This window comes from Leguminivora glycinivorella, chromosome 4 (genome assembly GCF_023078275.1).
Source record: "Leguminivora glycinivorella isolate SPB_JAAS2020 chromosome 4, LegGlyc_1.1, whole genome shotgun sequence".
In the NCBI taxonomy this organism is placed as follows: domain Eukaryota; kingdom Metazoa; phylum Arthropoda; class Insecta; order Lepidoptera; family Tortricidae; genus Leguminivora; species Leguminivora glycinivorella.
In genome coordinates, this window is record NC_062974.1 from 11,070,110 (window position 1) to 11,082,757 (window position 12,648).

At 40.2% G+C, this 12,648-nt stretch overlaps 1 protein-coding gene across 1 annotated transcript in view; it reads left to right on the top strand.

Moving 5' to 3' along the window:
* Positions 1-3,169: 3,169 nt before the first annotated feature.
* LOC125225194 (proteasomal ubiquitin receptor ADRM1) overlaps positions 3,170-12,648 on the top strand; it is a 33,184-nt gene continuing 23,705 nt past the window's right edge. The window contains exons 1-6 of the mRNA XM_048128788.1: positions 3,170-3,284; positions 3,361-3,694; positions 3,905-4,122; positions 5,486-5,558; positions 5,619-5,670; positions 6,349-6,596. Coding sequence (XP_047984745.1) covers positions 3,365-3,694; positions 3,905-4,122; positions 5,486-5,558; positions 5,619-5,670; positions 6,349-6,596 — 921 coding nt within the window. The 5' untranslated portion in view covers positions 3,170-3,284; positions 3,361-3,364. The remainder of the gene's footprint in view (positions 3,285-3,360; positions 3,695-3,904; positions 4,123-5,485; positions 5,559-5,618; positions 5,671-6,348; positions 6,597-12,648) is intronic.

The window sequence follows — 12,648 nt, forward strand, 5'->3', positions numbered from 1 at the left end:
ACCACTCAAACATCAATTTGACAGATCGAGCCATGACAAATCAAGTTGTAATTTTTTCCACATGGCAACTATGATTTTACGGCATAATCACACGTTCCAACCGAGTGTCCAACAACTCGTCATTCGACAAAAAAATTGGTTGTCTGTAAAGTCGGTTTACGGACGGTAGTTTAACGTGATAACGTCAAACATTACAGTAGTATAGACAGGGGCGGTCAGAGTATAGCAAAAGGGGCCCGATTCTGGGACTTTTTTCACGTTTTTGACGTGATAACGTCTAATAACTCGTTACTACGGGCAGCATGCACGAAAAAGATGACGTCATTGTCCCGTTTCGCAATATAGCTTTAGCGCCATCTATAAAAAATCTCACAGTACGTAACTTGATAATATCAGAACTTATAATATCAATACGTATTAAAAATATATATCACTATTATAATGGCTTTTTATGAAATATATTGGCGCGCGTTGGAACTAAGCGGCTGATCGATGCGCTCGGTATGGTTATAGCGTGTGGCCTGAGAAGCACCACAGCTGGGACAGATGGCACGCCCGTGTGTTGTTCTCGTTAAGCTGAGTTTAGACCAGCAAGTTATTGCTGTAAGTTTTGAGACGCAACTATAGGTAAGAGTGAGTGGCAAATATCTGCATCTCTTTCTAGCATATACTTCTGTCTGTACAAAACTTGCAGCAATAACTTGCATGTCTAAACTCAGCTTTACAAAATTAATTATTTTAATTTATACGACTTTTTACAGAACATATCCCGTCTGAACTCATCATAGATTTAGAATTATTAAACTAGATTGTGTAGTTAGGTCAAAAAGTGTGTCCACATGAGAGGTCATTGTTTGGGCTGGTGTCCCTCTCGCACTTACTGACAATGTCAACATTATTCAGTGAACGTCGTTTTTAATTATACAAATCTTTGATTTATTGGCATCAAAATAATTACATTGTAATTACATTGTAATTATTTTCCAATTCTTTGAAATATATCGAAACCCTAGTTAGAATATAACACTAAAATAATATAAGAAGTTATAAAGTCAGGTAATATATATATATATAAAAATACTACTATTATGGCTCATTAACACTGGCCACACGTGCGAGAGGGACACCAGCCCAAACAATGCCCTCTCATGTGGACCGTTTTCGATAGTTCAGAATAGTGAAAACGGTCACCTTTTTGTCTCAGTAATAAGGTTCAATATAGTATGGCAAAAAATGTGATTCCGCTGTCCCCTGTCTTTGGAACTCACTGACAATGACATTTGGGCCGCTAAACATGGTACAATAGGGACTGAGCTCACACTTTTTTGCCATACTAAATTGAACTTTATCACCGGTGCAGAAAGGCGTTCTTGTCAGACTAGTAAAAGTTTTTGGCTTAACAACTCAATCTAGCTTAATATATAATATCTGGGCGACCGAGCTTCGCTCGGTTCTATTTTAATATATCACGTCTTTAGATAAAAAAAAACTCTTATAAATACAAAAACAAAAAAAAGACAAAAAACAAAAACTTAATTTCTGGCCGGGATTCGAAACCCGATCTATCTGCGTACATTAGACCGACCTCGTACGACTGAGCTAAGCGGAATCGATGCGCGCGCGGCGAAATTAACGACCATATTTTACGTTTACTAACGCGAATTTATTAAAAATACACAAAAGTTAACAGTATTTCACCAAAGCACTTATGTGGTAATATAATTATGTACATGTTAAATTGACATAAATAAAAGCAAACACACTTAAAAGTTAAACTATGGTTATTACATTAATCACCTAAGGAGTGTAGAGTCTATGAACCTTAAGAGTTTTCTGTAAAACACACCAACACTATCAGCAAATATGTCAATATCGTCTGTCTCCAACATGATGCGGTTAAGAGCAGCTCGGGCTCGAGCGGTGCGCCGGCCGCCGCGAACAGATGCGTCATCTACTCTATGGTGAAACAGTTGGCGGTAATGCATAATATGCAGCAGTTTCCGTCTGGTTTCTAGAGTTTAAAGACCAACCATTCCTGTTACGAATAGAGATGGATACATATATGGGTAATATCCGTACAGTCGTTTGTAAATGTGCCTACAGAACTTCCTCTGCACTCTTTCTAGCATAGTTCTATATGATTTATATTGGTAAAAAATAGGTTATATTGGTAAAAAAAATCAATAGACAGGACAAAGAAGTCGAAAGACGAATCCAAAATGCATGGAGGAGCTATTGGTCCATGAAGGAACTGATGAAGGGCGACCTTCCTCTGACCTTGAAACGGAAACTCGTTGACATGTGCATCCTGCCCGTCCTAACCTACGGTGCTCAAACGTGGTCACTCACCGAGGCGCAAAAGACCAAATTGAAGGTTTGCCAAAGAGCTATGGAGCGCAGCATCCTAGGAGTAAAACGGATTGACCGAATCCGCAACTCCACGCTGCGCTCAAAAACACGCATTACAGATGTTGGGGTTAAGCCCGCCAAACTGAAATGGGACTGGGCAGGCCATGTCTGCCGTATGCACCCACAGAGGTGGGCTAAAATAGCCACCGTATGGGTGCCGCAAGACGGGCGGGGATCTGGCAGGCCCAGGCGGAGATGGCGGGACGACCTGGACGTGTATCTCAGCGACTGGCCGGAGATCGCTCATAACCGGGACGAGTGGAAATCGAAGGGGGAGGCCTTTGCCCAGCAGTGGGACACAGTATAGGCTTTAAATAAATAAAATAAATTTATTAAGTCTCTGGCGCCTTAGTAAATACTATGGGAAAATTCGCAACTTCGTACTGCTCTAACTCCTAAATAAGTAGGTTTTTCAAACAACTTCATTCTATAAAAGATGCTTATTTTAATGCAATCTTTCATGTTTTTAAATTACAAACACTCAAAAATAATAAACACGGGCGCGCCATCTGTCGCAGCTGTGGTGCTTTACTCAGGCCACACGCTACAACCATACCGAGCGCATCGATCAGCCGCTTAGTTCCTACGTACGCCAATAGATGGCGCTTAAGCTATATTGGGAAACGGGACAATGACGTCATCTTTTTCGTGCATACTGCCCGTAGTAACGAGTTATTAGACGTTATCACGTCAAAAATCCATCCAAGTAAACCTGGCCAAAATACTACCATTTGAAGTTTAAAAAGTAATTATAATGACATGACAGTGACATAAGATATGCAACGCATCTTTCTTTACCCGTGTGAAATTTTGTCGTATCATTCCTCCTAGAATCTACTTTGTATTCGAATTGAAAACGCCAGTAAATAGTATTTGTAAGTTTTAACCTGAATTTGTATATTTTGTATCATAGATATGACAGGCAATCCTTATAAGTATTTTATTTTATAGAACTATGTCTGCTACTGCATTGTTTGGGAACACATCGGCTCTTGGAGGGAGTTCCGGAGGAAATAAGCATCTAGTAGAGTTTCGTGCCGGTAGAATGACCCTCAAAGGTCGGATGGTGCACCCAGACAAAAGGAAGGGCCTGCTTTACGTTTACCAGGGTGAAGACTCCCTGATGCATTTCTGCTGGAAGGACCGTACTACTGGGGAAGTAGAAGATGATCTGCTGATCTTTCCTGATGATTGCGAATTTGCAAGAGTTAATGAATGCACTACTGGCCGAGTGTATGTTTTGAAATTCAAGTCATTTTCTAAGAAGTATTTCTTTTGGATGCAGGTTAGTTGAATTACTGTACCTTATACTGTTGTCTCTTACCTATTACCAATTCCCGATAGTCGGGTTTTCGGCACAGAATGTGCTAATGAAAATAATAATTGTACAGATGGGATTTGGCATTACAAACATTTTGTGGTCTGGTGTAGATGGTTGGGTAGCAATGAATGTGTTAGGTTCGAGATGGATTCCTCTGTTATTCGTATTTTCCAGGAGCCCAAGACAGATAAAGATGATGAGCTGTGCCGCCGCATCAATGAGGCACTGAACAACCCGCCCACATCTGGCGGACGCGGAGGTGGCAGTGGCAGTGGTGCGCAGGACGGCGAGCTGCAGAACCTGCTTAACAACATGTCTCAGCAACAGCTCATGCAGCTTTTTGGCGGAGTCGGACAAATTGGTGGACTATCTTCTCTCCTAGGCACTATGGGGTAAGACATTGAACTTTTACCTCGAAAGTAGTTAGCTTAACTTTGTAATGATGTACCAAAGCTAAAGATAGATAAGAATGTCAATGTTTTTATTTCTAGATACAAGAATATTCTATGACCTGTATTCTTACTATGATGCAATACATTTAGTTGAATTCACAGCTACATGAAATTAAATAGAATAGCCAACAATAGGCATATTAATTTAATTTTGACTTGTACTATCCTCTTGGCACCCAATGTACTTTCTGAAGTACATTTGGTTTCAATGAAATTTTAACTTTCATGTAAACAAATAAAATATAATTTCTATTGTTTCTAAATTTTTTCAAACAAATGAAATAAAATTCAATCTCAAGTACAATAAGAATCAAAATTCCCTAGCAAAATTTTTGTATGGTGGGCGCTACGAGGCTATTGTAAGATTTGTAACTTAAAACATCTAACTTCTTTTATTTTTCACCAAATTACTCAGATTATTTAAAATTTACTGTCAGTTTAGTGGCAATTGCCAACCAGCCATTAATGCCACAGAGTAACATTGTGATGAATTAATTAGTGTGAATATACCCAAATGTTTATGTCAAAACAGGACACATTAGGTCCTGATTTTGTTTTCATACTTAATAAAAAAAAAATATTATCCAAGTTGCTGTGTGAAATAAGCTTTATTGCCATTCATGCATGTTAATGTCCATTTCCATACCCTCATTCAAGTGCATCTGTTTATTATCAACGGAGATAGCTTTTAACCTGAGAGGTTAATTGTCATTAAGAATCCATTGAGTGGGAATAGGTACTTTATCTTCGAGATAATGGTCTGACTAGTTAGTTTAATACGAATATTATCTTCTTAATCCTTTAGTGATCATATTTGTGAACAGTAAGGCCACGGCCTGGACTTACGCGACCAGCGAGGCAGACTGTGGTGACTCGCAAAATCTAGAGACCATACAAGAGGCCGGAGCTTTACTACTCACAAGTGTTTCCCACCCGCACCCAAGTAAGGGTGCTATCATATCGGAGAGTCGAAAGATAGGCCGCGGCGATGTCTCGGTGCACTCGCCTAAGTTGTAGATCTAGTGCCCTAGTAAGTTTGAAGACCGGTCTGGCTCAGTCGGTAGTGACCCAGCCTGCTATGCCGCGGTCCTGGGTTCGAATCCCGGTAAGGGCACTTTTTTGTGTGATGAACACAGATATTTGTTCCCGAGTCATGGATGTTTTCTATGTATATAAGTATGTATTTATCTATTTAAGTATGTATATCGTCGCTTAGCACCTATAGTACAAGCTTTGCTTAGTTTGGGGCTAAGTTGATCTGTGTAAGGTGTCCCCAATATTTATAAGTATTTTGCGTACACAGGAACAACAGCAGCAGCGGCACGGGCGGGTCGCGGTCGTCGGGCAGCGGCGGCAGCTCGCGCGGCGGCAGCGCGGCGCGCACCCCGCGCCCGCGCGCCCGCGCGACGCCGCGCCCGCCGCGCCCGCCGCGCCCGCCGCGCCCGCCGCGCGCCGCCACGCCGCCCACCGCCGCCGGCCAGCCGCGTAGTGAGTATCTAACCTACCGATACTCATACATACGAGGCTAATTACTCGACTAATACTTTGTAGCAAACGAAACACGACTGACTGTGTTGCACTAACGGCCCAACCTCGACATTGGTCTAAGCGCGACAGCGGTGAGCGGCGGCCATACGTGCGAATGAAAAGTCCCATCGCTGTGTCTCGCTCCAATGTATGGCCGCCGCTCACGTCGCGCTTAGGCTTAATATTTTACGATTCAATTTCCTTAACTCATTGATACCTATTCATCTTTATTTAACTCCATCTAGTTAGTTGTACGACATCAGTGCAAACTATACTTCTGTAAATCTATTTATTGAGTCGATCTCCATAGCATGGAGTATTACTTTGTAGCATAATACTGCCACCATGCATAGCAACCACTCTATTATAAAATTTAAAACTAGTTTATCGCGAACTTTATTTTGTGAGAAGAGGTAAATTTTAAAGTTATTTAATAGCCATACGGTTGTTATACAGGGTGGTTGAACTTTAGGGTGGAATCACATCTTTCAGCATCGAGCCGCATTTTATATACTTATGAGAAATCGTATCGAAAAACTCAAAGCACGCGTAAGGATCTGAACAAGAAATTTCTCAGATACAAAATGCGGCTCGGCGTTTGCGATTCCACCCTCACCCTATGCCGGTTTCGCCTTGCAGGTGGCCAAATATTCTTGTCCGATTTGCAACGTTACTTTTCTGGTCTGGGCACGGCGCCGGAGGGGGCGGCCGGGGTGGGTGCGGGGGCGGGGTCGGCGCCGCGCGTGGACCTGGCGGCGGCGCTGGCCGAGCCCGACGTGCTGGCCGCCGCCGCCGCGCCGCCGCACGCCGCGCGCCTGCAGCCGCACCTGCCGCAGCAGGCGCAGGACGATGTAAGGACCACCCTGCTCTGTCCGCAGTTCGCCCAGGTGAACCCCGTGCCCGGTGCCCGGTGCCCGAGCCCGTGACACCGCTCCTACAGAGCGCTACACGCTTTCCTTGCATGCGGTTCGGTTATCTTATTATGTTTACTAACTTGTTTTCGGGCTTAGGATTATCCGTTTTGTTTCTTTAATTTTTACGGTTTTGTTTTAAAGCGCGCTTGTTATCGATCATTAACGCGATTAACTTCATCTTCGATCAAACTAGCAATTATAATCAGACACTTATATGAAAATTCCCATACGGAGTGACTCGCTATTATTGCTCTTGAGATTTGTTAAATCAAAAGAAAAATCTGTGTGTACTGGGCCAACTAATGCTTGCAGCGCAGGAATCATAGATAAGTATTTTTTAAATTAAATTAATTATATTGAGTCTTTAGAAAAATAGAGGTAATCTAAATACAGAATGAACATTTATCCACCAACCTTAAGTAACTTTAACCTACACAGACTCAAACAAATAGCGACCACTTAGTCCCGCACCCGCACGACCCGCGGCCTATGTGCTGGTGGTCTTATATAACAAAGGATTAATAAACGTGTGGATTAAGTTTCGACTATGTGTACTTGACCAAAGGAACTGGTTGGCTGGATTGACTGATGAAAAATAGTCACCCTGCATTGGTTCATGTTATTTATTTTCAGTTTTTTACACAATCATAAAGAAAGTTACATTTTAGATGAAATCATTTCTATACTGCAAACACTGGACTGGGCTGGGCTTAGGGATAAGGATATCCGACTTTTTAGTATCAATCAATATGCTTAAGTAACAATCTGAAGTCATCATTAACTAATGCATGTGACTCACTAACCATATTATTATACTCCTATTTGCTTGTTGTGTGTTGTGCCTACATGATACTCGCTAACAGACCCTGCCTAAATTGTAACAGACGATGGAATCCCACACCAAGAATAGGCTGACAATGACATGTCCTTCATACTTTTTTAAATTTACACAACAAACGACCCGCCACGACTTTGCACGAGTTACCTACACAAAACCTTAGTAGAGTTACCAAATATAGATAGTACACAATCTTCCTCAATAATTACAGATGATAACCGAATGAAAATACGTTCAGTATACGTACAGTGAGCTGCAAAATTGCATGGAGAAATTATGAATGAATTCATTGATAAATTCGCCATGCACTTTGCAGTTGATAGTACCTATCCTAGTTGAGTCTATCGTGAACATAATCGATAGACACGGCGGGGGACTTGTAATATACATACATGTACCTAATGGCGTACAATAAAGTGATGGGGCAAATTGTTTTAAGTGGTCTCGTGGTGACGTACCTACTTGCTCACTTGAAACGTCAACGAGCATAGGATATCCCAATCCTATTGAACAAATGCGTCAGAAACACAACTTTCATTCAGTGTGACGGCATGAATTCCATTTTGTTTCCCTTTACGTAAATTATTTCTCTTTCCTTCCTACTAAATGCTTGCTCATACATGGAATCTGGTTTGGTGATTGTTTGGATGTGGCGTCATTTATTCGTCATTCAAGTAAAATTTCTTATACCTACATGTACATATACATAATATAAGATCTATATATTATTATATATTACTACGTTCCTGAAATCGATTCCGAATGGAATGAAACTTTGGTTGGAATGTTTCGATATGGTAAACGAAAATAAATCTAACCGACATTTCTACAATCATAGACAACTCAAGAAACAGGTGATAGATAATAAAGGGAAAATAAATATAAAGATAGAAACAAGAATAATAAGATGAATAAGTTACCTATTCGTAGCATCAAAATATAACGGCCACTAGATGGCGCTGATAGCATGATTGCGTTTCGCATCTCGCACTTACATACTCTTTTTTTCTCAATATAGGTAAGATATGGTGATCAATTGTCTCAATATTAACAAGTCAATGGAAATCGACGAGTATATATTGGCAATAATATAATGCATACATAATTAAATTACACAATTATTGGGTAACGCCAACAAAAAGCCCACTTAGTCGATTACCACAAGGATGCTTCGACAGGTTATTCGTATAAAAATATAAGCAAATCTCGTCCTTATATTAAGTAACAAAGATGGACCTTTGACTAGGCTCCGACACAATTGACATCAGAATATGGACACTCCACATACAACGTCAGTTCGTGGAATGTTTGAAGTGATCTCATAAAATGTCTTATCTGCTACTGCTTTATTCCTAATCCCCTTATCGTTCTGTACAAGTGAACGAAAGTTTTAAACAATTACAAAACTGTTTGTAAAACTAAAAGATCGATGAAGATGGCGCTGTTCTGCTCTATTTAATTCGGTGGTAATCACACTTCAAAGTTTGGCTCATTCCATTAATACCTAGGTAAATCACAAATCATATGTGCCGTATGGTGCCGGCATCGGAAAAGAAGTGCCCACCCCATTTCATCCCGTGGGTGTCGTATAAGGTGACTAAAGGAAAAGTGATGGCGGCAGGCATGCTCAGGAACAAGGCTCGCCGGTATCGTTCGCCGGTTCTTGCTTAGTAGCTTGGTCAACGAACGATTCTAGATGGAATGGCCGAAAGCAGAAAGTTTCACTACGGGATGTTGTTAGGGGTAGTCAGGAGACATACATACTAAAAGTCCTCGGACTTTGGACGTGAGCTCGAAGAGGGGGGGATGAAAAAAGGTCCCATTTTTTGGTTTTTTGCTCATATTTCAAAAACTATGCGTCATACGAAATTTTGGTTTACTACACCTTGAAAGCTTATAAAATTCTCTATAACTTTGATCTAGAAACTTTTTTTCTATTCTCAACCATTATCTAGGTATGAGCTCCTAAAAACTGTTAATTTTTTAAAAATCGTTTTCCCCCCCACTTTTTGCTTCATACATTGCTCCATATCTTGAAAAATATTTATCTTAGACAAAAGTTTTCTTAAAAAATCTTGTAGATCATTCAAATACCTTTCATAATATGTGTACATATGCTTCTGGGTCATGTACCGTTGAATAATTATACGACTTTAAAACGAAATGAAACAACAAATGTATGTGATAAACGTGTAAAATATGTATTTCATGAACATGATTGTATTACGATGCTGTATAAATTCATTCACACGACAGGTAACAATACAATTAGCTGTACATAAAGGCCTTGTCATACCCACATCTACCACTACTACAATCTGTAGTGCACCGGCAAAATATTAACTTCAGTAGTTCTTCCGGAGCAGCTGGTACTTTGGTTTATACAGGAATCAGTAAGTTGCTTTCGTTCCGTGCCCATCCCCATTCATCATCCTCCTTGCGTTATCCCGGCATTTGCCACGGCTCATGGGAGCCTGGGGTCCACTTTGACAACTAATCCCAAGATTTGGCGTAGGCACTAGTTTTACGAAAGCGACTGCCATCTGACTTTCCAACCCAAAGGGTAACTAGGACTCATTGGAATTAGTCCGGTTTCCTCACGATGTTTTCCTTCACCGAAAAGCGACTGGCAAATACAAATGACATTTCGCACATAAGTTCAGAAAAAAGTCATTGGTACGAGCCGGGTTCGAACCCGCAACCTCCGGATCGAAAGTCAACGACACCCCCAGGATAGAGGAAGACACTGATGATAACGGCGGGGAGGATAATTGTCTAAGATATAGTTGTCACATCTGATCCAGATGACATGGAAGAAACAGTTTCAATTTGTTTGATTTATTTGGGACAACAAACACAGTAACACAAGGTTAGAGAATTGCAGTGTTGACAGTAGTAAGGTGTGAGACCGACAGCATTTCAAACAAACAAAGAAGACCGATTAGTATTATCCCGCCCAAAGAGGCAGCGAGTAAATTAAAACACGTGTAAGTTATATCCATACCTCCTAAGGGTACCGAGACAAGTGCAAACTCATGATTTTGCAGAGGAGAGCCGTTCAAAGGTACAAAGTAACATAACTAACATATTTGTTCACGTAATAACATAAAAATTCGGATTTGTTTTAACGAAATCAATGAGGTTATTTCTGCATTCATGAGAATTTCAAATTTATAACAGTTTATGATCTAAGAGTACTTGATCCAGTATACGAGTATTTTAACGCACTTGGTCCAGTATTCGTCAAGTAAAAACCTTTTTTTTTACGTTAAAATTTGATTTAAAGTAGAATAGTAGTAGAAAACTTTTTAAGAGTTAGGACATAATTGTAACTTAAGCTGTTTTTACCTCCGAAACTAAGTTAGTTAGTTGTATTAGTATTCCACACTTTTTTTACCTCCCTCGCTAATATACCAATGACTTTTTTCTGAACTTATGTGCGAAATGTCATTTGATATTTGCCAGTCGCTTTTCGGTGAAGGAAAACATCGTGAGGAAACCGGACTAATTCCAATAAGTCCTAGTTACCCTTCGGGTTGGAAATTGCAAGTGAATTGGAAGTGAATTGTGCGAAATGTAAAATGTAATTTAATGTTTTACCTACAATTAAGTACCTACAATGTACTACTATAAGATGTTGACATGTAACACTGGTGTTATTAATAAATTATTGTATTGTATTGTATTGAAAGTAAGAAGGCAGTCGCTTTCGTAAAACTAGTGCCTACGCCAAATCTTGGGATTAGTTGTCAAAGTGGACCCCAGGCTCCCATGAGCCGTGGCAAATGCCGGGATAACGCAAGGAGGATGATGAATGGGGATAGCACGGAACGAAAACAACTTACTGATTCCTGTGCAAACCAAAGTACCAGCTGCTCCGGAAGAATTGTATTGTTACCTGTTGTGTGAATGCATTTATACAGCATCATAATACAATCATGTTCATCAAATACATATTTTACACGTTTATCACATACATTTGTTGTTTCATTTCGTTTTAAAGTCGTATAATTATTCAACGGTACATGACTAGGGAATGCAATTACCGGTCGTTTTTCAAAACCGGTAATTTACCGACATAGCGTCGCAAAAACCGGTAAACCGGTAATTTCCCGGTTTTGATTTTATTTCATGAAAAATCAATATTTTCCGTCAAAATCGATAATTAAGTAGTTTTTTTAGTAGTGTTCATTAAACTACCACTTTCAAAAGACAAATATGATTAATGAAATCTTGAAAAAAGCAGGTTTTAGGACTTTGTTACAAAAAATTAATACGTTTTAGATACTAAATCTTACAATTAGCACTCATCTTCGATAAAATCAACAAAGACACTAGAAATCATCATAGATTATTCATATAAGTATCACGTATTTGTAATTGCGTAAAGGACAACTACAGGACCCTGGTTCTTATATCCCACCAGAAACGTGCTGTGTTACACAGCAGGTTATGTCACATGCTGGACTGGCAGATCCCGCAAAAACAGGCAAGTTTCGTCAAGGACAAAGGGCAATTCAGTACTTCGATGATCCTCTGCTTCATCGACTATAGCAAAGCCTTTGACTGCATCGTTTTGTCATCAAGCATTTGGTAGCTTTCATTGAATTGAAATTCCGTTGAAAAAGGAAACTGAATTAGCAGAGAACCTTCGAGCCCTTTTACTTTTGCAAAAGGTGTTGATAAGATTACCCGTCACCTGCCTTCGGTGAATATGTCATCACAAGAGCCTGCGGAAGCTGGGAGGGAAGAATCATCATTGGTGCTCACCAAAATAACGAATCTTCGATAGGCAGATAACACCAGTTTTCTGGCCGCCAATGAAGAGGAAATGGTTGACAGCACTGGTAAAATGGAACGCATCAGTCTGGAAATGCATCTCAAGATTAACCACAGTAAAAACCAAGCACCATGGTGGTGGATTGTGGTAGGTAGATACAACACACAGATGCTCTTAGGCCAGTAACAGTAGATGACTTCATATACTTCGGCGCAAACATCGACAATATCGGTTCTTTTGAAAAAAAAAATCAGAATACGCATAGGAATGGCCAAAAGATTCCTAGCTACAAGGATTATCTCCATAAGTCTTGGTTCCTGAGAACAGCATGTCTCTAGAAAAACCAAAACCGGATTGGTTTACGCTCTAGTCTTCTCCATTTTCATCTAGTCTGAAAAAGGCTGCAA